This window comes from Cricetulus griseus, chromosome 4, assembly GCF_003668045.3.
Source record: "Cricetulus griseus strain 17A/GY chromosome 4, alternate assembly CriGri-PICRH-1.0, whole genome shotgun sequence".
NCBI lineage: Eukaryota > Metazoa > Chordata > Mammalia > Rodentia > Cricetidae > Cricetulus > Cricetulus griseus.
Window position 1 is genome coordinate 134728202 of NC_048597.1, and position 25035 is coordinate 134753236.

General features: G+C 49.1%; 1 protein-coding gene across 1 annotated transcript in view; it reads left to right on the forward strand.

The window, feature by feature from the left end:
• The first annotated feature begins 10108 nt into the window (after positions 1-10108).
• Positions 10109-25035, forward strand: part of Tspan16 (tetraspanin 16) — a 47159-nt gene continuing 32232 nt past the window's right edge. Inside the window, 1 exon segment of the mRNA XM_027411632.2 lies at positions 10109-10240. Coding sequence (XP_027267433.1) covers positions 10109-10240 — 132 coding nt within the window.

Consider the following 25035-nt stretch of genomic DNA (forward strand, 5'->3'; position numbering starts at 1 on the left):
CCACCACTGCCCTGCTTGAATGCATTTTTGACTTACATATTTTGAACTTCAAAAAGGTTTATTGGTATTTATACCAATAACCCCATCATAGCCAAGGAGTATCTCCATTCACTACAACCCAGTAAGTACTGACTGAGTATATGGCCAGCTCTCAATAAGTGGCCAAACAAAACATAATGGTGTTTACTAAATGTCAAATAAAATGGCTAGGCATACAGAGGCATATACGATAAGTGGTCAGCACATTTGATTGATTAAATAGAGAAGTGTATAGTAGGCATACGATGGCTATTGGTTGAATAAACATGGGGATAAGCACTTAGTGCTCAATAAATGAAGGCCAGACAAGGATCCAAATAGTGTCACTAGCTGGAGATGGTATATAGTAGACAGCCAGTAAATGTCGCTGCACACACAGGGTCCTGGTCAGGTGGCTGGACTCTGGTGGGGATGACAGTGAGCCACTGGGCACCCACCTCATCAGGTGCAGGGTACAAGGTGAGCAAGGCGGGGGCCCGGTGTTGCCGCCTAAGGGCTTCATTGCGCCGGTCCACGTCCTCAGGGGCTGCTCGCTCAAGTAGTGCTGGTAGTAGTGAGTCTGAAGCCAGGCTCCTCAGGCTGAAGATGCCAGAGGCCCCACTATTTCGAGGGGTGTCCTCTGGGGAGCCTGAGCAGTGCTGGGAGTCATCGTCCTGCAGTTGAAAATATGCAAGCACTGAGTGCCAACTGCTATCCAGAGTCTGTCCCTGTAGACATCTAATCGATAAGGGAGAGAAGCTGAGGGGCAAGCCCAGGTAGGGTCACCACTACCAGGGTCTCTTGGGGACCTGGTTGGCCTCTCCAGAAATTAATGGAAATACTTCTATGTAGGGAGCTCTTTACCATTGATGTGGGAAGCCACCACATCCCACAAGTGGCCCTTCTCCAGTCAATTAGAGCACACCCAATGGCTTATCTGCCTTTGAGCTGAACTCAAACTGGCCACAATGGCCAGCCCCAGGGATTAGCTCCAAGATAAGGCCATCCCCTGGGATGGACCAATCAGAGTCTTCCCTAGGACTGTTCATTGTTGCCAGGGAAGAGAGTTCCTTCCTCTAGGTGAGTGGCTGACCATCTGACCACCCCGTCGGCTCTGCTCTCAGCTTTGAATCGAATCTAGTTCATCTCTGTGACCTTGAGTCATTGACCTGTCTATGAGCCTCAGTTTCCCCTCCTGCATCTAGTTTCCTTATTTTTTCATCTCCCTCCCTGCCCTCCTACCCCAGCTGAGGATGGAAACCATGCCTTTGCACAAGCACTGTGCTAAATCCACACCTCACTGCAAACTACATCTAACAACAACCATGGAATCCATAGTAGTTACAACAAATGATGGTTGGCATCCAGTAGGTGTTCAATAAATGCTGACCAACAAAATATAAGCATTAATAACTTCGTTCTGCCTCAGTTTCTCTGCCTGTGAAAAGGGATACTGGTTGTGGCCTGAGCAGAAAGCCTTTAGTATACACTAAGCACTTGGAAAATGTGCATTATGGTGATTCCTAACTTTTCACTCCTGGAGTTTATTGTGCTCACTGGGATCAAGGCAGTCTGACCCCTCAGGGACCCCTGCTCGCAGCCCTCTCACCATGTCCTCAGGACCTGTCCTTTCATCCCCAGAGGTATCCTGCTCGAAGACCTGGCGGGTGAGGCCTTTCTGTCGCTCTCGCTGTGTCTCTGTAGTTACAGGGCTGTAGGCTGGACTCAGTTGCTGGTACCTAGCAGGGGTGGGGTGGGGGGTGGAGCTGGAGACTCTTCCAATCACATGACATCTACTAAGGCCCCTTTTTACTAAAGAAGTTCAGCCACTCTTGGAAGGTATAGTGGGTGGATAAACAGAGGGACCAACCACCAATTGCAGCCCTTTGGCCCTCCTTCCCCTCCCATGAACCACACTGGGTTGGACCCACCTTCTGCGTACAATGACCCAGTCCTCCGAGTACATCTCCACCGCAGCCCTCACTTGGGCGTCCAACTTTCTACAGCAAAATACAACCAGGGTAAACAGAGGCAAAGAAACATTTCCAAAGGCCTAGGAGAAAAGGACTGTGGGTAACAATGCTTGGGAGGCTGAGGCAGGGGGATTTCTATGAGTTACAGACCAGGCTAGGGCACACTGTGAGACTGTCTGACTAAAGGCAGGCTGAGGAGGCAGCTCAGTGGCAGAGCTGGCTTCCTGTACACCAAGCCCTGGCGTCCAGCCTGGGCACTGCATAGACCAGGCATGATGTATACACCTGTGATCCCAGCAGTGGGGGGACAGAGGCAGGGGAACCACATGTTCAGACCCTGGGCTGGGCTATTTGAGACCCTGCCTCAAAACTCAAAAACAACGGGCTGCAGAGACACCCAGGGGTTAAGAGCACTGGTTATTCTTGCAGAGGACCCAAGTTGAGTCCCCAGCACCCACATGGTGACTACAACCACTTGTAACTCCAGTTCCGGAGGATCTGACGCCCTCTTCCGGCCTCCATGGGAACCAGGCGCACAAGCCATGCACAGACATACATGCAGGTGAAACGCCCATATGCCTAAGATGAAATAAACAAATCTTTAAAAAGTGGAAAAGAGGAAGCTTGAGAGGGGCTCCGGGGTTGAGAGCACTGGCTGCTCTTCCAGAGGATCCAGGTTCAATTCCCAGCAACCACATGGTGGTTCACGACTGTCTGTAACTCCAGTTCCAGGGGATCTGGCACCCTCATGCAGACATGTAGGAAAAACACCCATGTACATAAAATAAAAATAAATGATTTTTAAAAAGAACCGAAAATGTTGCTGGAGAGCTGCTGGGCAGGTAGTGACTGCTACACAAGCATGAAGACTGGGGTTCAGATCTCCAGCACCCATGCAACAGTGGGTGGGCATGGTGGCCCACCCAAATGCCCAGACTCAAGAGTCACAGGCAAGGTACCCCTAGAGCAAACTGGCTGGGAAGACTAGCCAACTTGGAGACCTCTGGGTTCAAGTGAGGGAATGAAGGAGTCAGATTCCTGACATTGATCTCTGGCCTCTGTACAGGTGAGTGTATGAGCCTGTACACTAATCTATCACACACACACACACACACACACACACACACACCCCACCACCACCACCACCACCACCACCACCACCACCACCACACCACCACCACCACCACCACCACCACCACCACCACCACCACTTCTAAATCAAAGTCGAAGAAATGGAGGCTCAGAGAAGGCAAGTGATTTGTCCAGGGCCACACAGGTGTCCAGAGCCTGGAATTGAAGCTGGGAGTATGAGACTCCTCGAGAGGGATTGGGCGTGTGTTCGCACACAGCACGCACCCGTCCTCGGGGACCCCAGACTCTGTGGTCCGACATTCTCGGGGCTGCTTCAGTAGTTCTAAGTCATCAGCTGGAAACTCTATCAAGTCCCTGAGGGGCCCGGGCTCGACTTCAGGCGGCCGACTTGAAAGTACATCCTCAAAATCCAGGGGTTCGATGACCTCCGTCAGAGGGACCTGATGGAAGAACAGTGGCCATGGCTCCCGCTGGTGAGAGGCGGAGAGCATGCTCACAGTTGACTTTAGACTGCAGTAGGGGGTGACGGGAGCTTCTGAGGGTCGAAGGGAGCCGGCGAGCTCAGACTTTCCATAGCAGCTTGGCCAGCGCCCTGCCCCCTCCCTCCAGGGACTCCAGGAAGGAAATCACACCCTGGTGTCTGGAAAGACTCTAATGGTAAAAGGAATGGCGGAGACAATTCCTGAGTCCCACCCCTTCCCCCTGTGGCAGGAAGTTTCTTCCAGCCCCCAGCCTGGGGCCCCAACTGGGTGGTCCAGGAAGCCAGTGTCACTCCCAGACCACCCTTGGAACACACACCTCTGCATCTGCACAGATGTGAGAAGGACAAGGACCCTTCCTCCTCCCCCGCCACTGAACACAGAGGGTCCAAGTAGCATCAGAGCAGGGTGTACCCCACTGCTGCCAGTCACAGGGCAGGGACTCACCCCCAGGGAACTACTGGAGCGTCGGCTGGAGTGGGGTGAGCCGCTGCGTTCCCGGGACACCTGCTTCCGGACCTCGGCAGCCACTGTCCTGGGAAGACAGTAAAGGAGTCTGGGAAACAAGAAAACTCAGGTGTGAGGGGGTGGGGGGAAGGTGGGTTTATTTGTAGGAGAGATTTTAGGTGATGAAAAGAAAAAAAAAAAAGAGGCCTGTGAGATGGGTCTGCAGGTAAAAGCGCATGACCACCTGTGCTCAGTCCCCTAAGACTCACATGGTAGGAGAGAACTGACTCCCAACAGCTGTCCCCTTACTTCAGGTAAACAAATGAAGAACAATGGGCTGCTGGGGTGTAGCACAGCGGCAGAGGGCTAGCCCTGCTGAGCCCCGAGTTCCATTCCCAGCACCGCAAAAACTAAATAAATAGATAAACAAAAGCTTCAGGTTTCTCTGTGCCCCAAACAGACAGGGAAATGCCACTGTGCCAGACCTGACAGTGACAGTTTCCACCCCAGCGCCGGAGCTCTTCAAATACTCCTTGAGCAGGCACCTGTTCCATCCTGTCTGTGAGGCTGTGGGCACACCACTCCTGCCCAGCCTCAACTAACCCACTCACAGCTGCACTGACCTCAGAGGGCTCAAGGGAGAACACAGGGCCTCCTTACAGCATTCTATAGGGGTATGCTCTCAGGGAGTCTAGGATGAGGCTGCCATTGTGGAGGCCAACAGGACCCTCAGCTCAGAGAAAGAATGGCCAGAAACCAGGCCTGCTTGAAATCCCAGTTCCTGAGGTAGTGCTGATTCCAGGTGTTCAATAATGTTTATTTTGTTTTGAAGTGCTCAGGATGACCTCTGGCCTCTTAAATGCTAGTAAATGCTACAGCTGAGACACACCCCCAGCCCCTCACTGGGGAATTCTAGGCAGGGGCACCACCACTTAGCCATGGCCCAACAAAACCAAAACCAAGAAAAAAAAAAAAAAACAATTAGTCAGTGTACATATAAAAGTCAAAGATAATTCATGGAAGTTATTTTCCTTCTCCCACTACTGGATCTGGGGCATTCAGGCTTGGTGGCAAGCCTCTTACCTGCTGAGCCCTCTCATTGGCCCAGCAACAAAACTAAACTTAGAATTATTATTTATTTTATGGGTATGAGTGTATTGCCTACATGTATGTGTATGTACCACATGCATGCCTTGTGCTCTCAGAGGTTAGAAGAGGGTGTAAGATCCCCTGGAACTGGAGTTATGGATGACTGTGAGCCACCATGTGGGCTCTGGGAACCAAATCTGGATCCTTTTAACCCTGAGCCATCTCTCCAGCCCCAGGGAAATTAAAGTAAGGATGAAGGTTTTGTGCTCAAATTCAAAACCTCAAAGCAGAACTCGCTGAAGCCTAGGGCACTCAGGGCCCATAGAATTAATATTTTTAAAAGATGCCAGGACAGGGATAGAGGCTGTGTCCCCACCCGAGCTATTCTTTGGCTAGAGAAGAGGATGGGGGAGGTAGACACACAGACACTGCCCTTGGCCTTGGAAAACAGTGATGAATTTGTAACCCAAGTCATGGGAGCTGCTGCGTTGTTGCTAATAACACAAGCCCCAAATTCCTAGGATGGCCTTATGCACCATTACTAGGTAGAACACGGGTGGAGGTGGGTGTCTATGTGCACACAGATGGGGGCCAGAGGTCAACTTTTTTTTTTTGTTTAGTTTCTTCAATTCTTTTTTTTTCTCCATTTTTTAATTTAAATTAGAAGTAAGATTGTTTTACATGGCAATCCCAGTTCCCTCTCCCTCCCTGAGAGGTCAATTTCTTATGTCCTCCTCTGGTACCATCCATTAGGACAGGCTGCTGGCCAGGGAGCTCTGGGGAGCCACCGTTCTCCATCATCCCAGAGCCGGGGCTATGGGTGTTCTACATCTGGCTTTTACATGGATGTTAGGCATTGAACTCAGGTCCTCATACTTGCATGGCTGTTTACTGACTGAGTAATCTTCCTAGCCCCCCAACATTTTGAGACAGGGTCTCATGTAGCCCAGGCTGGCCCCAATTTCACTATGTAACCCAGGCAAGGCTTGTACTCTCAACCCTCCTTCCTTCCGTGGTTCACATGGTAAGATAAAAGACACGCACCATCATACTAACCCTCCTCTGCATTTCTTATTTCTTCCCCCAAGTCTGACTGGTTCAGGTATCCCGGTAGACCTGGTAGAATCTCTCACTCTCCCTCTCTCTCCCTCTCCCTCTCTCTGATTTAGGGTTTCTCTGTCCTGGAACTTGCTTTGAAGACCAGGCTGGCCTTGAACTCACAGGGATTCACCTGCCTCTGCCTCCCAAGTTCCAGGATTAAAGGCGTGTGCCACCCCCACCCACCCCCACCCCCAGCAAGCCTGGCATAGAACACATTCCTAAAGAATAGAGATAGCATTAAAATGGCTCAGCAGGTAAAGGCCATCTCCACCATGTGCAACGACCTGAGTTTGGCCCTCTGCACCTATGCAAAGGGGGATGGAGAGAGCACCACCTCAGGCATCCTCTCACATATACAGGTACCCTGTGACACCTGTGTGTACACATACCACACAATAATAAGACATAATTTTAAGGAGGCAAAATAATGAACTGAATTGAGTAGGTTTCCCCAAATCAGGACCTAAGTTCAACAGGAGATACTGTAGCAACCGTGGAGCTCATCCCAGGGCTGGCAAGGTTAAGTGGGGTCTATCCTTATGGGCAGGATGACAAGCCAGAAACAGGGTCAGAGGTTTTGAGCTCTGTGCCCCCACATCTGTCAAATGACTCCACAGAAAGCCACACAAACCGATGACACAGGGGTTTTTTGTTTTTGTTGTTGCTGTTTTTCAAGACAGGGTTTCTCTGTGGAATAGTCCTGGCTGTCCTGGCACTCACTCTGTAGACCAGGCTGGCCTCAAACTCACTGAGATCCACCTGCCTTTGCCTCCCAAGTGCTGGGATTAAAGGCCTGTGCCACCACTGACATATGTTTTTAAAGACAAATTCATGAACATTCGCAAAGATGTCAGCACCCAGGAAACTCTTTTCTACTACAGAGACATCCCTCAAATGGCCACCTGCAATGGTTGACAACTAACAGAGACAGTGCCTGCTGCCCAAGCCTGAGAACCCATGCTTAGATCTCCAGCACCACACAACAGCCCCCAGCACTTCGGGAACAGAGACAAGAGGATGCCTGGGGCTCCCTAGCCAACAAGTTTAGCTGGAGCTCCACATCCCAGGAGCAACTCTGCCTCAAAATGTAAGGTGACTTTAATCCCAGCACTCAAGAGGCAGACACAGGTGGATCTCTGTGAGTTCGAGGCCAGCCTGGTCTACAAAGTGAGTTCTCTAAGATGGGCTCCAAAGCTACACAGAGAAACCGTGTCTCAAAAAAAAAAAAAAAAAAAAAAAAAAAAAAAGATGGAGGGAGGCTGGCAAGATGGCTCAGTGGTAACTTGCTGCCAGGGCTGATGACCTGAGTTCAATCTCAGCAATCCACATCCTCCGTACACAAGCTGTGTAACATATGAGGGACATCAGTTGACTTCACGTCTCACGTCTACACACACATACACACATACACATACACACACACACACACACACACACACACACACACACACACACACCGTACATAGTGGCAGACGTCCAGGATGTAGGAAGACTCCCCCACATCCACTGTCATTACTGAGCAGACAAAAGAGACTGAGAGAGTAGGCAGGTGTGGTGGTGCACACCTGTAATCCCCACACTTGGGAGACCGAAGCAGGAGACTTGCTGCCAGTTCAAGGCCAGCCTGAGCTACAGAATGAGACCTTGTCCCATAAAACAAAACAGAAGGGTTGGGGGATGACTCACTGCCTGGTAAACTGTTTGAGGGCCCGTAGCTGAAGGAAGAGGCAAGCATACCAAAGCTTGCTGGTCAACCAGCCTTGCTGAATTTGGTGAGCTCAGGTCCCACTGAGAGACTCTGCCTCAAAAACCAAGGTGAGGGTAGAGAGTCGGCTCAGTGGGCAAAGGCCCTTGCTGCCAGCCTGATGACCTCAGCTTGATCTCTGGCATCTATACACAGTGAAAGGTTGGACTCCTGCAAGCTGTCCACTAACCTTCCTCCACACACTGTGGTGTACACACACACACACACACACACACACACACACACACACACACAAAGTAAATAAATGAAAAATACATATTTTAAAAAGTTAACCATTCACAATGCCTCATGTAGTCATCTCGCACTCAGAAGTTGAGGTAGGAGGATTGCTGGAACTTTGAAGCCACTTTGGGCCACATGGTCAGTTCCAGGCTATGGACTGGATATGTGGCTCTGCTGGTAGAGCACTTTGCCTGGCATATGTTCCAGCCCTAGCACCACAGAAACTGAGTGTGCCAGTGCACATCCTAACCCAGCACTGGGTCAGGAGGACTAGGAGTTCAAGACCAGTCTTGGCCACATAGTGACTCTGAGGTCAGCATGGGTTATATGAGAGCCTGTTTCAAAAAGCAAAATACAACCATGTATATCCAAGACTCCATTCAGCTCCCTGATGTTTGGGTTCATGTGGGATTTGTGGGTGAACTCAATGGATAGGTGAATACAGGTTCAGGTCCACATACAGAACTGTTTACCTACCAAACAGCTTGGGAAGTCTTGGGACACTTCCCCAAAGTGACTTAGGAACTCAGGATCATTTTCTGATCTTACTCTGGGCTCCACAGCCCCTATTCTTCTGGACAACACCCATCTTTCTCACTTGAGCCAAAACTCAAGGGCATAGGAACACATGGGTCAAGAAAACACATGGTACTATGAGGGGGATGGAAAACCGTCCAACTGCTCTGCTCCAGGTCACATCCCTCCTCTATCCAGAACTCTCTATGGCTCTCATTTCACTTGGGTTCATAGTCAAAGTACTCCTTCTGTTCTCCTCTGTGGCCTCAGGGCCTTTGCACTCGCTTCTTCCCTGGATGATGGGCTGGAAATCTTTTCCTTCTGTTAGGTCTGTGCTTAAGTGCACCAGCCCCTCCCACTAACTCATGAGCCCCCACCCTCCCCATCTCCTTCCTGTCTTATAAATCCCCGCCATATCACTGATACATCTATCTAGCCCCTCCTTGCCCCACCCACCATAGCAAACCCAAGAGAGGCTACTTTCATGTGTTTCCATTAGTGTGGGACTCACAAGGAGCTTCTCTAAACCTAAGGGGTGGTCAGAACAGGTTTCCAGTGGATCGGATTTCAGAGATGATTACGAACCTGCCCCAGTTTTGAGCCTTCTCCCAAGCTCTCTCACTATCACCAGTGGCCTCGGAAAGGGATCCCCCAGCATCTGTCACCTGTCCCCTCCACCGTCTGCCCACCAGCTGGCTCAGTCCCCAGCCCCCTCGACCCCCCTCCTGCGCCCAGCCGGTGCAGGGAGAGGCTGAGGCAGGAGACTGAGGGGCTGTCCCCAGCTGTCCCCCAGGTCTGGCAGCTTCCCCCTCTTCCCAGACAGCTGGGTTCTGGGACCCTGGGCGGGGGAGGGGCCGGATTTCCCCCGGCCAGCGAGGGAAGGACGTGAGAGCAGCAGTTGTGTCGGGATGCAGCCCACAGCTCCTGGGGCCCGCCCGCACCAACCCAGGATGCGCTTCCTCCTCCGTGAAGACCTCGGGGAGCCCGGCACGCCCCCCCTGACGCGACGCGCCAGCCCCCTGCACTCGCCCTTGTCCATCCTGCCGGGAACGGCAGTGTCCGCGGCCGCTCTCACTACCTGTTGATCTTGTGAGCGAAGGCGCGGCGCTCCGAGGCCGCCATGACTCCCCGCGTCCCGCCGCAGCCTCCCGAGTCTGGGAAGTCGGGCTGGGCGGGACCGGCGCGCGGGTGGGGCGGGGCCTGTGCCTATGGGGCGGGGCCTGCGCTAGGACACGCCTCAGCCTCAGAGCCGAGCAGGGGACGGGGCGGGGCCTTCTCTGGGAGGGGGCGGAGCCTTCTCTGTGATGGGCTCGGGCTCTGACGGGGGTGGAGTCTTCCCTAGGATAGGGCGGAGCCCTTTCTGGGTGGGGCGGGACCAGCATTGAGTTTAGAGCAGAAACGCGGGGATGGGGAGGAGCCTGCTCTCCGCTGGGGACTGGGATAGAGACCGCGCTGACGGGACAGAACCGGGCTGTAATGGGGGCTGTCCCTGCTGCAGGATGAAGACCCGGTCAACGCTGGAGAGATGGGGAGCTTTTGTGGGCATTGCTAGTGAAAGAGAGTCCTTGATGGGGAGGGACACTGTGGCGGGTCATCGCTGGGATGGGTAGGGAACTGGAGGTCTGTGAAGGCAGATGGGACCAGGTCGAGCAGGGAGTGGGTGGGCGGGGCCGGGAGTGGAACAGGGGCGGGGCATAGAGGGGAGGATTTCCCCCTTGCAGTGGGGGTCAAGATGGGGATACTGAGTCTTCTGTTGGGCTGGGAAGGAAAAGATCGAACATCAAAACCTGGTAGGCCCCTGCTTATCCCCGAGACACTCTGGCTAGAAAACAATGTCAATGTCACACATGGAATAACAATAATTACTAAGTTTTTGCTTACAGCTGTGCAGTAGACACAGGTGGGAAGGTCTGCTGTTTTTCACTATTGACATGGTAAACTGAAGCTTAGTGTGGACGGTTTTGTTTGGTATGCCTCACGAGGGGCTCAAGGGATTCCATGCTCTCTGGGTGCGGGGAGAGAGGTGGGTGAGGCCAACTAGGCTCAGGGGTTTCACTCTAGGAGATGTGACTCAGAAAGCTGGCATTGATACTTGAGGGAGCCAGTCTGGAAATGTCTGTCCACCAGAAGATGTAGCGATGTCTTCATTAATTTGTGGCCTTAAATCTCTTCCCTATAGCTTCTCTGTCAGCCGCAGTTTTCTAGAGTTTTTCAAGCCTGGCTCATCTCTGGATATGGCAACCTTCTCCTGTCTCCACGCCTTCACCTGGGAAGCTGCTGCCTTCCCAGCAGCCACAGTCAAAACATTCTAAGGAGAGTAGGCAGCTGTGCGGCACCAGGACATGCCCGCCTCAGAGCTTTTGCATGTGCTGTTGTTTTTCCCACTTATGGATGCTAGCATGTGATGAAACTGGGCCAGCGTGTCGTGTCAGAGGGACTTGCCCTAGTTGCCCAGCAAATCTGTATCAGTTTTAAAAGCCACAAAAGGAAACCCAGATGGTGGGGGCACCCCCTAGAAGTCCATCCGCACCTTGCACTGAGCTTGATTTGTGTACACAGCTGTCAGGGGCCCACACACCTGCCCAGAGTGGTCCAGCTGCTTTGACCTGGGAGATGCAGAATGTAACTCCACCCACCACTGTGCTTGGCTCCACCCAGTGTCATTCTGAGGTCCCTGCCTCCTCCTTTCCTCTCTGTCTGGGTGAGGACCATGAAGCTGGGCCCTCCCTGCTGCTTCTATTGTGTGTGGTCCTGGGGACACGAGTCCCATCACATCCTTCCTTGTGCAGAACCCTCTGTGGCTCCCACCACACTTGGGTCAAAGTCCGTTCCTTAGCCTCCAGTCCCTGCATAATCTGTCCTGTCACCACCTTGCCCTTATAGCCTCCTTCTTGCCGAGTCCAGTAGAACTGATCCCCTGCTTCTGGCCTCCTAAATATTCCTTTAGAACACTAGGATGTGGCTCACCTCAGGGCCTTTGCACTGGCTCTGGGTTTTGTTCCCCACCCCACCCCTGCCGCAAGTTATTAGTGTGGTCTCATTTACTTGAGGAAACTCAGGACTTGACCTATTTACCTAATGCATCAATGTCAGATTGTTTTAAGATTTGAACTCAAGGAGCTTGCTGCCCACTCCCCAAAAGAATGCAGTTGTGTCAAGATCAGCTAGGTTCCAATCCAGACCTGGCTGTGTGACCTACAGTTCAATTTTTCAACCTCTCTGAGCCTTGATTTTCCTCCTCTGCTCACCCAGGGCTCCTGGTGTGTCACAGGGCAATGCACAGATACGGGTAGGAGAGCAGGATCCCAGAGCCCTGGTTCTCTGGAGAAGCTAATGGGTACTCCTCTCAGAGCAGCTTTGGTTTCTGAAAGGGTGGTTTCAAAGATCCCTTCGAGTCAAGATAGTGCCCAGTACCACCCAGGTGCCTGCCAGACCTGATTGTCAAGGCCACACCTCTGCAGGGCACTGCCAGGCCTGACTCAGCCGGGCGAGGCAAGGGTGCTCTCAAAGCTGCTCAAATGCAGGAGACTTTGGCCTCCACATGATGGGGTGTGAGGTGGGGCTGGCAGACCTGGACGGAGGAGACTGGAGGAAAATACCTCGCTCCCCTATGGGGGGCAGATTACGTGATGCTGAGAGGGGTATTGGGTCCCCAGCAGCTGAATTGCAGGCTAGTTCACCATGTGAGAAATGAGGGGTTCAACCCCTGCTGGGTGTGGCAGCAAACACAGGTAACCCGGAACTTGGTCGGTGGAAGCAGAAGGACCTGGAGTTTAAGGGGAGCCTTGGCCATCTTTGAGGGAGTTTGAAGTTGGTCTGGGCTACATGAGACCCTGTATCAAAACAGCAGCAAACATCTTCCTTCGTTCATGCTGCTGTACAATGCAGTTCCCTTTTCCTGGAAACGGAGAGTTCCTGACCTACCATTTAGCGTTTGTTTATTCTATAGTGATGGCTATCATTGTGGCATTAAAATGTGTCTATGTGGGCCTGAGGGATGGCTCAGTGTGTAAAGTGCCTGCTGTGCAAGCATAAGAACCTAAATTCAGGTCCTAAGCACTCTGGTGAAAATCAGGCATGGCAGTGTATATCTGTAATCCCAGAACTGAGGAAGCAGAGACAGGGATCAGGAGTTCAGGGCCAGCCTCAGAAATGGAGGGAGTTACAGACTAGCCTGGGCTATATAAGGCTGTCTCAAAACACCAGCAAGGGGCTAGAAGATAGCTTGCTGTTCTGAGGACCTGAGCTCAGATCATCAGCACCCAAGAAAAAATCTGGGTGAGTGACACACACACCTTTAATCCTAACACTGGGGAGGCAGAGACAAGAGGATCCCTGGAGCTCACTCTCCAGCAAGCCCAGCTGAATCAGTGAGCTCCAGGTACCCTGAGACCCTGCATCAAAGAGGAAGGATGACTCAGTGGGTAAAACCCTCGCTCGGAAAGATTGACAAAAAATAAAATACAAAAACAAAACAAACAAACAAGTTAAAAGGAGCTGGACTGTGGTGGCTCACACCTTTAGTCCCAGCACTCAAGAGGCAGAGACATGCGGATCTCTGTGAGTTCCAGGCCAGCCTGGTCTCCAGAGCAAGTTCCAGGACAGTCTCCAAAGCTACAGAGAAACCCCAAAACAAAACAAAACAAAAATTAAATGGAGTGTGATAAAGGAAGAATGTATGACGTTGACCTCTGGTCTCCACAAGTACACACATGTACCCACACATAGGTTCACACATGAACAGGTAAACATACATATAACACGCGCTAATTTTCTTTAAAGATTTACTATGTATGGGGACTTGAGTGCACAAACATGTATCATGTGTAAGCAAGTGCCAGTGAAGTTAGAAGAGGGCACGGGATGCCATAGAGATTTGAGTTCCAGGCATTTGGGAGCTGCCTGGTGTGGGCTCTGGTCCTCTGCAAGAGCAGGGAGTGCTCACCACACTCTCCAAGCCCTACACAGTTGTCACCTTTAGCCTTTTGCAGCTGTCTCTAGACCTTTGCACTAGGTATGCCTTTTGCCTGAAATGCTGTTTCCACACTTTTTCATTTTAAACACAGTGTTAAAAAAATAGGTATGTACTTTAGAGCCCTGCCTAGAATACCCTAGACAGTGCTGGGGTGTAGCTCAGTGGTGTACACCTGCCAAATATGTGTAAGACCTGGGGTCCATTCTTAGCACCACAAAAACAAAAAATTGAAAAGTATAGAAGGCCAGGCAGTGATGGCAAATGCCTTTAATCTAGTACTTGGGAGGCAGAGGCATGTGGGTCTCTGTGAATTTGAGATATGGAGTGAGTTCCAGGACAGCCAGGGCAGTTACACAGAGAAACAGTGTCTCAAAAAACCAAAACAAGCTGGGGGTGGTGGCACATGCCTTTAATCCCAGCACTTGGAAGGCAAAGGTAGGTGGATCTCTGTGAGTCTGAGACCAGCCTGGTCTACAAGAGCTAGTTCCAGGACAGCCTCCAAAGCCACAGAGAAACCCTGTCTTGAAAAAAAAATATAAAATAAATGAGTAAATTTTTCTCATGTTGAAGGCTTCCTGAGGATGCCTGGGACCAATGTGTGTGGACACAGTTCCCATGCCATGAACAGAATTGATGAGACCAGAGAGCCCTGTACCATTCACAGGCAGGGAAAATGACATGGGAGGGACATTTGTCCAACAAGTGTGAGGAGCAAAGCCCTCACAGACTCTGTCCATCCTTAGCTTGAAGGTGCAAGGGACTGAAGCTGAAGGAGAGGAGCCACCAGCCTCACAGAACTGCTGTAGGTACACTTTCCATTCATCAGGTCTGTTTTAAGTTGATGACTCACTGAATTAATGAATGAATGATTGAAAATGACAAGTTAATGAGTGATTGAGTGAATGAATGAGAAAATGAATGAATGAACATGTACCTGAGTGAACGGATGAGTTAGTGATGTTTGAACGAATGACAGTATGAATGAGTTAATGAATAAGTGAGTGACTGACTGAATGAATGTGTGACATGCTGGTCTTCTAGAGTGGCAACAATCACAATTGCAGAGATTCTTTTGATTCCTTTTCCAGGTTGACCACAGGTGGCCTGGGTTCTGTTTGGGCCTCAATATTCTCTTTGGTAAGCTGGGTACAGGGACACCCCAGGCCTCAGCCCATAGGGCCACAACAGGGCCAGTAAGGTATGCCACCCCAACACAACCACCGGGGCCTCACAAGATTGTTTTCTCTGCTCCTTCCGGAGCTAGGAAAGGAAGCCAAAGCCAGGCAGGGTGTCCAGCCCTGCCTTCAGGACTTGAAGTCACAAAGAGAGATCGCAGGGCAGGTCCCAGGCTTCCTGTTTTTCTTGGAACAGATTGTCTAGTTACCGGATGCTTGGCTGTCTCTGGTGCTGTAGCACTCTGGAATTCTCTGTTTAAAAGTTTTTTTTTGTTTTTTTTCCAAGACAGGGTTTCTCTGTGTAGCTCTGTCTGTCTTGGAACTCACTCACTCTGTAGATAAGGCTGGCCTTGAACTCAGAGATCCACCTGCCTCTGCTTCTTGAGTGCTGGGGTTAAAGGCGTGTGCCATCACTGCCCAGCAAGTTTTTTTCTCGTTACTGAGGATGTACTAAGCAAGTACTCTGCTACTGAGCTACAAGCATCTGCTATGGAGCTACAGCTCCAAACACTCTTCCACTGAAAAAAAAAATATATATATCACATATATGTAATAAACATACATCACATGTATCATATATTGTGTCATATATATTATGCATATATATGTTGTGCACATATGCAAATGTATATTTATAGCATATAATCACACATATAAGTGTTACCCAGGTGTGGTGGTGCTAACTAGAAGCAGGAGAATCAGAATTTCATCTCAGCTACAGGAGACAATGTCTTTTAAAAAAAAAAAAAGAAACAAAAGTGGGTTATGGTGACTCATTCCTTTAATCCAGGACTTGGGAGGCAGAGGCCAGCCTGGTCTACATAGTGAGTTCCAGGACAGCCAGGGTTACATAGTGAGACCCCCATGTGGTAGTTTGAATGTAATTTGGCCCCCAGAAGCTCTAGGGAGTGGCACTATTAGGAGGTGTCTTTGTTGTAGTAGGTATGGCCTTGTTTGAGGAGCATGCCACTGTGGGGATGGGCTTTGAGGTCTCATATATGCTCAAGCCACACCCAAGGTTTCAGCTCACTTCCTGTTGCCTGTGTATCAAAGATGTAGAACTCAAAGTTCCTTCTGCAGTACCATGCCAGCCTGCATGCCACCGAGTCCCACCATGAGAATAATGGACTGTAACCCACCCAATTAAATGTTTTCTTTTATAAGAAACCCTAAGGCACCCCATTTTGAAAAATAAAACAAATGAACAAAAAACAAAACAGCAACAGAAAAAACAGAAGCAAGAGTTCATGAGATTATTCCACAGGTAAAGGCATTTGTGCCTAAGACTGGTGACCTAGCTGGGCAATGGCAACACCTGCCTTTAAGCCCAAGCGGACCTCTGAGGTCAAGGCCAGCCTGTTTTAAAAAGCAAGTTCCAGGATAGCCAGGCTACACAGAGAAACCCTGTCCTGAGAAACTGGAAGCACTTACAAAGGTGGGAGGGGCAACCAACAATGAACTCCACACCTGTGCGTCATGGCAAGTGCGTGCACACACATTCGTCACACCCACATCACACACTCATAATGTTTTTTTTTTGTGTGTTTTTCATGCCAGAAGAGGGTGTTGGATCTCCAAGAACTGGAGTTAGATGTGGTTGTGAGCTGCCATGTGGATGCTGGGAATCAAACCTGGTCCTCTGGGAAATTAGTCAGTGCACTTAGCTGTTGAGCCATCTCTCCAGCCCCATGAGGACCATTTCTGAAAAATGTAACTTTTGCCAGGTGTTGGTGGTGCACACCTTTAATATCAGCACTCGGGAGGCAGAGGCAGGTGGATCTCTGTGAGTTCGAGGCCAGCCTGGTCTCCAGAGTGAGTTCCAGGATAGGCTCCAAAGCTACACAGAGAAACCCTGTCTCGAAACTCCCACCCCAAAAAAAAGAAAGAAAGAAAGAAAGAAAGAAAGAAAGAAAGAAAGAAACTGTAACTTTCTTCTACCTTCCCCCACTACACTGGGGTAGTTGGGTTTTATTGGGGGGGGTCAATTTGACACAAGCTGGGGTCATCTGGGAAGAAAGAAGCTCAGTTGAGAAAATGCCTCCATTAGATTGGCTTGTGCAAGTCTGTGGAGGCATTTTCTTGCTTGATTATTGATGTGAGTGGGTCTAGCCCACTGTGGGTGGTGCCATCTTGGCCTGGCCCTGGGGTGTATAAGAATGCAGGCTAAGCAAGCTGTGGGGAACAGACTAGTATTGAAGTCATTGACCAAGGTAACACATAAAAGAAAGCATTTGACTGGGGCTGGCTTACAGTTTCAGAGGGTTGCTCCATTACCGTCATGGTGGGCAGCATGGCAGCATACATTGTTAGGAACCAGGTCTGTCCCCAGCCTGCTTCAGCAACTCAGCATCTGCAGCCATATATACCCTTTAAAAGGTCCCTCCATTTTGGCCCATTCTCCTGCTCTGTCTGTCTGTCTGTCTGTCTCTCTCTCCCCCTTTGTTTCTGTCTCTGTCTCTCTTGTCCCTGCTCCAAGGTGGCCTCCTCCCAATAAATCTCTTGAGTGAGAGCTGTTGCACAGTGTGATCTTTGTGGCATTCCTTGACCAAGGTGCTCTTCTGCAGAAACCCTAACTTTGGTTCCGAGACTCAGTAGAATATCCTGGTGCCTGTGTACTCCCCTCTTGGGCATCTAAGCTGCATTATCCCTTATCTCCAGTACACCTGCAACAGACTCACCTACTGGCTCACTGATTGCTGGGCATCCATCCAACAGCCACAGCCATTTACACACTTTGGTTGGCACAAATGTTTTTGGGGATCTGAGGGAGTTAACCATTGATCATCCAGCACCCTTCGGTTATTCTTGGAGGTAGAGGTACCTCCAGCCATGGTCTTTAAGACTATGGTTGACTCTCTTTGATGACCCCACCTCTGACCCTTTCCCTTGGATGAGGCTTCATTTCTCTCTCTCTCTCTCTCTCTCTCTCTCTCTCCTCTCTCTTTTTGGTTTTTCGAGACAGGGTTTCTCTGTGTAGCTTTGGAGCCTATCCTGGTACTCGATCTGGAGATCAGGTTGGCCTCGAACTCAGAGAGATCCGCCTGGCTCTGCCTCCTGAGTGCTGGGATTAAAGGCATGCGCTACCAACACCCGGCTGAGGCTTCATTTCTTAGCTCAGGCTTTGCCTTTGGCTTTATTTCAAAGTCCCGGTACCAGATGCTGGTTTTTGAGCCCTGACCCCTGTCCAATGTAGTAATGGTCCATTGAACAGCTTGTGTCTTCCTCTTTCAGTCCTCGAGTCCTGAGGATGCTTTGGACCTTCCCCTCTTCCTCACCCATGAAAACAGTGTAGCCTTCCCACCTGGCACCTGACCTGAAAGACTCCAAATTTATTTCCCTTTATACTGCAAGTGATCAGGGGCGCACAGGGTGAGGCCAGAAAATGGTTCCCATTCCTTATTTTCCTTCCCCTCTCTCAGGTCTGTTTTTGTCTGGTCTCCCCAACACACTGTGCAAATGTCCTGTTTGTAAATTACGCTGATAGATCTCTAAGTTTGTTACAAAGTGGGACTCAGAGCGGAACTAACAGGGAGCAGGTGTGGTGATATATTGTTTGTACTCTAACAAATAAAGCTTGCCTGAAGATTGGAGGGTGGAGCTAGCCACTAGTTAAACACAGAAGTCTGGAGATCAGTAAAGACAGACAGGGAGTGAAGTGATATGGCTGGGTGGAGAGAGGAATATAAGGCAGCACACAGGAGTGTGGTCTCTTTTCAGTCTGGAGATTTCATAGAGGAAAGAATTCTAGAGGCTGACTACTCTGTTTCTCTGATCTTTCAGCTTTCACCCCCTAATATCTGACTCTGGGGTTTTATTATAAGGCTAATTAGGAGTCATGCTACAAGAGGAAAAGCAAGGGATCGGGTCAGCTACATGCCTGTCCTGCAGTGCAGTGTCCACTCAGAACCATGTCGGAGCTAAGGTATGTAATCATCACTTGTTTGTGAATTTGAGTCAAATTTTAGAGTCTGATTCTTCAACTGCTGCTTCCCTCTGGCTTGCTGTGCCTTCCATATGAGTACCTATATGCTTCTCAGTTCATGTTTGTTCCTCTTTGTCCCTTAACCGTTCCCCTCCTTGTCCTATGCCGTAAGTGTCTCTCTGGCTTCTGGAGCCAGCTTCTATGCTCTTGGGGCTTGCACCATGTGGACAGCTTTCTCTCTAGGCTCTGGCTCCCGTCCTCTGCCTCTCCTGGCTGACTCTGGCTCCAGCCTGCAGTCCTGTAGCTTCAGGTCTCAGTTCTCTTTTGGATCTTATAGGAACACACCTGCACGCTATTCCATTCTGAGACCCTCTCTCTCTTCCTCCATGGACTCAGAATTTATTACTACAGCTTGGCCTCAGTATAGAACAATGGCCAAATAATTGACACACTTGATTTCCAAATTCTCCAAGGTTGTAATAACTTCTGCTGCCACACAAACAATCCCAGAGGCTCTTGTCTCTAAGGTTCTACAACTTCACTCTATTTTTTTATTTCTTTGATTTCTTTGCACTCTGTTATTTTTTGGTCTTAGGGTTTCTCTGTGTAGCTTTGAAAACCAGGCTGACCTCGAATTCACAGAGAGCTACCTGTCTCAGCCTCCGAGTGCTGGGATTAAAGGCGTGTGCCACCACCACCCAGCTGGAAAGAAATATCTTAATAGAGAGAGTCATTATGAGATTATCAAGAAACCTAGCACTAGGGAAATTCCTAAGGATGAGCCCAGATAAAACGATAAGCAATAGTGGAGAGGGGGACTGATCTGTCCTTCCCGTGTAAGCAGATTGAGGACTACCTTCCTTCATCAAGTAGCTGATGGAACTAAGCCCCCCTGATGTAGATGTGGCCCCAGAGTTCAGGACAATTGTGGTACAAGGGACGACTATGTGCTGCACCCTGCTCTGTTTCTTCATCTTGCAGAGAACAGAAGTGTATGGACACCTGGGTCCCAGTTGCAGGGACTCACTAAAGTTGCCTTGGGCCAAGAAGATAGAGACTTCTTTTGATGCTCAGCACAAAATGGCAGCATAGCCAGGACGATAACGATAGGTTTTCCTTCTTCAGTGTGTCCTCTGAGAGCACATGCTAGCATCACAGCGTACAGGGCTGACTTCTCTAACATATTAGGACACAACCACACAAAAAAATAGGAAAGCAGAAGGGTGACTAGCTGTGCAGAGAAAGGGGGTCAGCAGGAGTGGGAGGGGAACAAGAGTGGATAATGGGGTAAATTTGATCAAAATGCATTGTGTACATGAAAATGTCACAGTGAAAACAATATGTGCTAATAAATAAAAATTTTTAAAGTTTTATTTTGATAAAGATTTAGAAAATCTTTGATTAAATATTTTTTTAAGGCTAACCTTAAGAGGGATGGAATGTAAAGTCCTAGTCTTATAAAACTACTAACTTATTGTAAACTGTTAAAGATAATTAAGACATGCAAGTTAATAGTCACCTTATAGATAGCAGATTCTTTACATACTAATGTAATTAATTGCAGGAACAAGTTTTATTTAGTCTCTTGTATATATTTTCAAAATTAAACAAGCAAAGTTTGTTTAGGTTAGATAAACTTAGTAGGTGGTCTTCACTCTCCTCAGAATCTGCTGAATATGGCATTTAAAACATTTAACTAAAGAGGGGGTTCATGATAGAGAGACATGCCAGCTCCTGGCAATGTGTCTACTCTCCCCCAAAGAAGATGATGGGCACAGAAGAACTCCACCTGGAGCCTGGAACCTGCTTTCAGTGTGGCAGAGGCAGCCACTGGGTGAGAACAGCCCTTCACCTTGCGTGCTATCAGACCCTGTGCAGACTGTGGTCTAGCAGGACACTGGGAGTTGCTTGCCCTGCCTTGCCTAGTCAAGGTAGGCTGGTCCCAGAGTCCCTGCTGCACAGGAGAATCTGTTGGATATTTTGGGGCTGGTGGCTGAATACAGATGATGCCCTGGGACCTCTGCCCCCAAGGACCATGGAGGGACCTAGGGTGACTGTCCAGGTAGCCAGTAAGTCTCTGTCTTTTTAATAGATTTTGGAGCTGCTGGGTCTGTCCTCCCTGCTTTCTCCAGTGACATCTATCCTTCTCAGATCCCGATGGCATTGATGACAGACTAGTGTGATAGCTTTGTCAGCATCACAGCAGCAACCAAGGCTTCAGCTGCCTTCTCAGTTCTCGTCATGTGTAAAAACTCAGACCTCAGGCCTTACTTTCCTAGGTCTTCAGATGAGAAAGGCCGTTTACCTTTCTACCAGACTCCAAAAGAAGAGATAAACTCACAGAACAGATTTCAGTGTAACCTTTTAACTATTTCTTTATTTAAAGGAAATCATTTTACAATGACTGCTCTCAGTAATCAGCCACCCCTGTCTCATGGTGAATGACTGGATAGAAAGAGGTGTAAAGTTTACATTAAGTCTGAAGCTATGAAAGCTTAAGTTGTGAGGGTGGAAGAAAATGTTTTAAGATATGTAAATACCATTTGTAAAGGTATAGGAAAGTGATTTAAGTGATTAAAATGTTGGAGCCGGGTGGTAGTGGTACACACCTTTAATCCCAGCACTCAGGAGGCAGAGGCAGGGGGATCTCTATCAGTTCCAGGTCTACCAAGTAAATTCCAGGACAGTCAGGTCTATACAGAGAAACCCGATCTCAAAAAAAAAAAAAAAAAAAGTTTCAGATTTCTTCTTTCTGTATGCTATTATTATATTAAGTTTTCAAAAGTTGAGAGTTTTAGCATTAATCAATGGAGTTCTGATAAGCTATTAATCTAGCCCTGGCTTAACACTGACTACTATTATCATAATCATAAGCTCAAGATTTTAAATTTCCTCTGGTTGTCTTTTAAGTATAGACTTAAAAATGCTTCTCACTGTGCTAAAAACATCTCTGTTCAATCTATATATCCAGTTCTTTGGAAAGCGTGTTAATACTTTAATCCAAAATAATTGTTGGTCCCCAGGCTTCTCCCATGACTCAAAGGCTTCAGTTTACTGCGTGTTCTACAATGTAGATTTCAGTACAGATTACAAACAATGGTAATGCTAACATATCTAAAACATCTCTTTAAACTTAAAACATTCCTTGTGGCTGGTGTAAGCATTTCGATGGTTCAGATGGAATGGACAGGAATGGATTATGGCACTCGGGAGCCACAGAATACTGAGTGTTACAGCTGGGATGGAAAGGTATTCTGGCACTCGGGAGCCAAGGAATACCACAAGACTCAATAAACATAGAAGCTTGCAGCCCTGCTTCAGGGAAAGGGTTCCCCAATGTATCAGCTCTTCTCCTGCAGGAGAGAGTTTCCCCGGCAAAGTTGTTACAATTCTGCTCCGGTGCCCCAGAGAGAAGAGTGTAACAACTTCATTTCGCCAGGGAAGGTTTCCCTAGCAAAAAGTGTTACAGCCCTGCTCTGCTCTGCTCCACCCAGGGTCATGTCTGCTCCGGCAAAAGAAGATCTCACCCAAACCTCTTTCAAGAGATTTATTGGGAGGGAAGAATCCAGGAGAGTAGCTGTGGGTAGAGGACAGCCAGGCAGCCTGAACAGCCACAAGCTGAAAAGACACAGGGTTTATATAGGGATTCTTAGGGGGCGGAGTTTTTCCAGGGTGGGGATTGGTCAGACAGCTAGATCTCTTGTTCAGGGATTGGTTAGTTTTCTGCACAGGTTTAGGGTCAGATTTGGCTCTGGTTTCAGGGCCAAAGGGTGTTTCTTTCACTGGTCCTTTTTAGCCCTTGGCTCTAGTTTTAGGGCCAGGGTATATTTCTTTCACTGGCTCTGATTCCAGGGACAAAGTGTGTTTCTTTGGCACTGGTTTCAGGATCAGGGTGCATTTCTTTGGTTCTGGTTGCAGGGCCAAGGTGTGTTGCTTTGGCTAGACCTTTTTCCCTACAGCCGGGCGTTGGTGGTGCAGAGGCAGGTGAATCTCTGTGAGTTCAAGGCCACCCTGTTCTCCAGAGCAAGTTCCAGGACAACCTCAAAGCAATACAGAGAAACCCTGTCTTGAAAAACAAAGCAAAACAAAAAACAACCCTGTCTCAAAAAAATGGGGGAAAAAAATTCCTTGTAAGCTTCAGGATATCCACTTGGATCCACCTCTCACAGGTCAAACTGAGCCCAGATAAGTATCATCTGGCAATCAACAACCTGTTCCTCTGCCAATTCTGCCTATTCCTGAGGGTGGATCTCGGGACTCCCCTTCCCCAACTACCAGACCATATGCCTAAAAGTTTCAAATATACACCTAAGAAAAAAATCCCCCCTAAGCGCCTTAACTTTACCCTCTGTCACTAATATATATCTGTTCCAGCAACCTCACAGCTCCATTTCCCTCAAAATCTGCGTCAGGGGCAGCTTCAAAGCAGCTAACTCCCGGGGGGCCCAGCCTCACAAACTGCTCCAACTGCTGCCTGCAAGTCCCTAGCCCCTGATGGTCCCACAGAGCCTGGACAGGGAGTGAAACAGCATGCTCTTCCCTGCTTTCTAGGGTCCCCAAAGATGTCTAGACAATGGAAGCAGTCTAAAGAGTGCGGCACCTCCATTCCTGCTTCACCGCTGCTCCTTCCTATTTCCTCAGCTTTTATAGTAAACAAAAGGGAGGTATGTTAGGAACCAGGTGCTCCCCCAGCTGACCTTCAGAAGGAATTTGGGGGGAAAAGTGCTTATTTCATATTACAATCTCCAGGTCACAGTCCATCACTGAGAAAGTCAGGGCAGGAACTCAAGGCAGGAACCAAGAGGCAGGAACTGAAGCAGAGGCCATGGAGGAGCCCTGCTTACTGGCTGTGGCTGTTCCAATTAGAATGGACTCATATATTCCAATTAGAATATAGGCTCATATATTTGAATGCTTAGTCATTAGGGAGGCACTGTATGAGAAGGATGAGGAGGTGTGGTCTTGTAGGAAGCGTGTCAACGGAGGTGGACTTAGAGGTTCAAAAAGTCCAAGCCAGACCCAATCTCTCACTCTCTCCCTTCCCCTTCCCTTCCCCCTCCCTCTTTCTCTCACTGTCTCAGCCAGTGGATCAGGATGTAGCTCTCAGATCCTTCTCCAGTTCCACATGTGTTAGAGTTTCTTTGGGAGAGCACCTTGGCAGTCGAGGCAAAGGGATGCTGCAGAAATTGCATCACAGAATAGATTTCATGTGAGAGATTTATTGGTAGAGGTAAGAACTCTAGTAGCTCGCACCTGTGCTTCTCTGACCCTTCAGCTTTCACCCCCTGATAGCTGACTGTGAGTTTTTATTATTAAGACCCATTAGAATTCATGCTACACCTTTTCCCAGGGGCTGCTGGGATTTCAGCTTGTCTATCCAAGTGCTTTTCTCTTGAACTCTAATAAAATTGTCCTTCAGCTCGCTACTGCCCTGCACCCCACCAGAAAACCCACTGTCCATGAATGCAGCCACAGTAGAAATAGCAGCTTTATTCATTATGGCCAATGACTTGAAGTGGCCAATTGTGTGTTCAGGAGTGAACCTTGAGCCAGGGTTTGTCCGTACCATGGAATATTCTTCAGGAAGACAAAAACTTATTGCTATGGGTGACAACTAGTTGATCTTAAAGACATTATTGCTGCTCCAGGAGGCTAGATGCAAAAGGCCACATTCGGAGCCAGAGTGATGGTTCCCCGGGCAAGGCACTTGTCTGTTGCCAAGCTTGATGACCTGAGCTTATTCCCCAGGTTTCAGATGGTGGGAGGAAAGAACCGACACTTGGAAGTCCTCTGACCTACGAGTCTGTGCTCACTGCACACACGCCATGGCAGGTGTGCCTTCCACAAATAAATAAGTAACATGCATTAAAATTCAAATAAAAATTGTTACGAGACTTGGTGAGAGTTCTGGTTGAGTGGGGAGTTTTTCTGACCAGTTATTGGGTGCTTGGGGCAAAAGTGCTTCTGGCAACTGTGGGGAGACAGCTTGTCAGGGACAACTCTCAATGACATAAATGTAATGGTCATTACTGTTTGCTGAGTGGTTGCTAGGTGCCAAGAGCTTCGAAGATGGCCTTAGAATCCACAGAAACTCAAGTCAGCTCTGGGGAAGGTGCCATCAGGAGTCCACACTACAGGAGGGGAAGCCGAGAAGGGAGGGGATGCTGAGGAGAGAGGGGGAGCTGAGGGGAGAGGGGAAGCAGGGGAGGGAGGGGGAGCTGAGGAGGGACGTGCAAAGCCTCTCACCTTCTACGGCAAAGC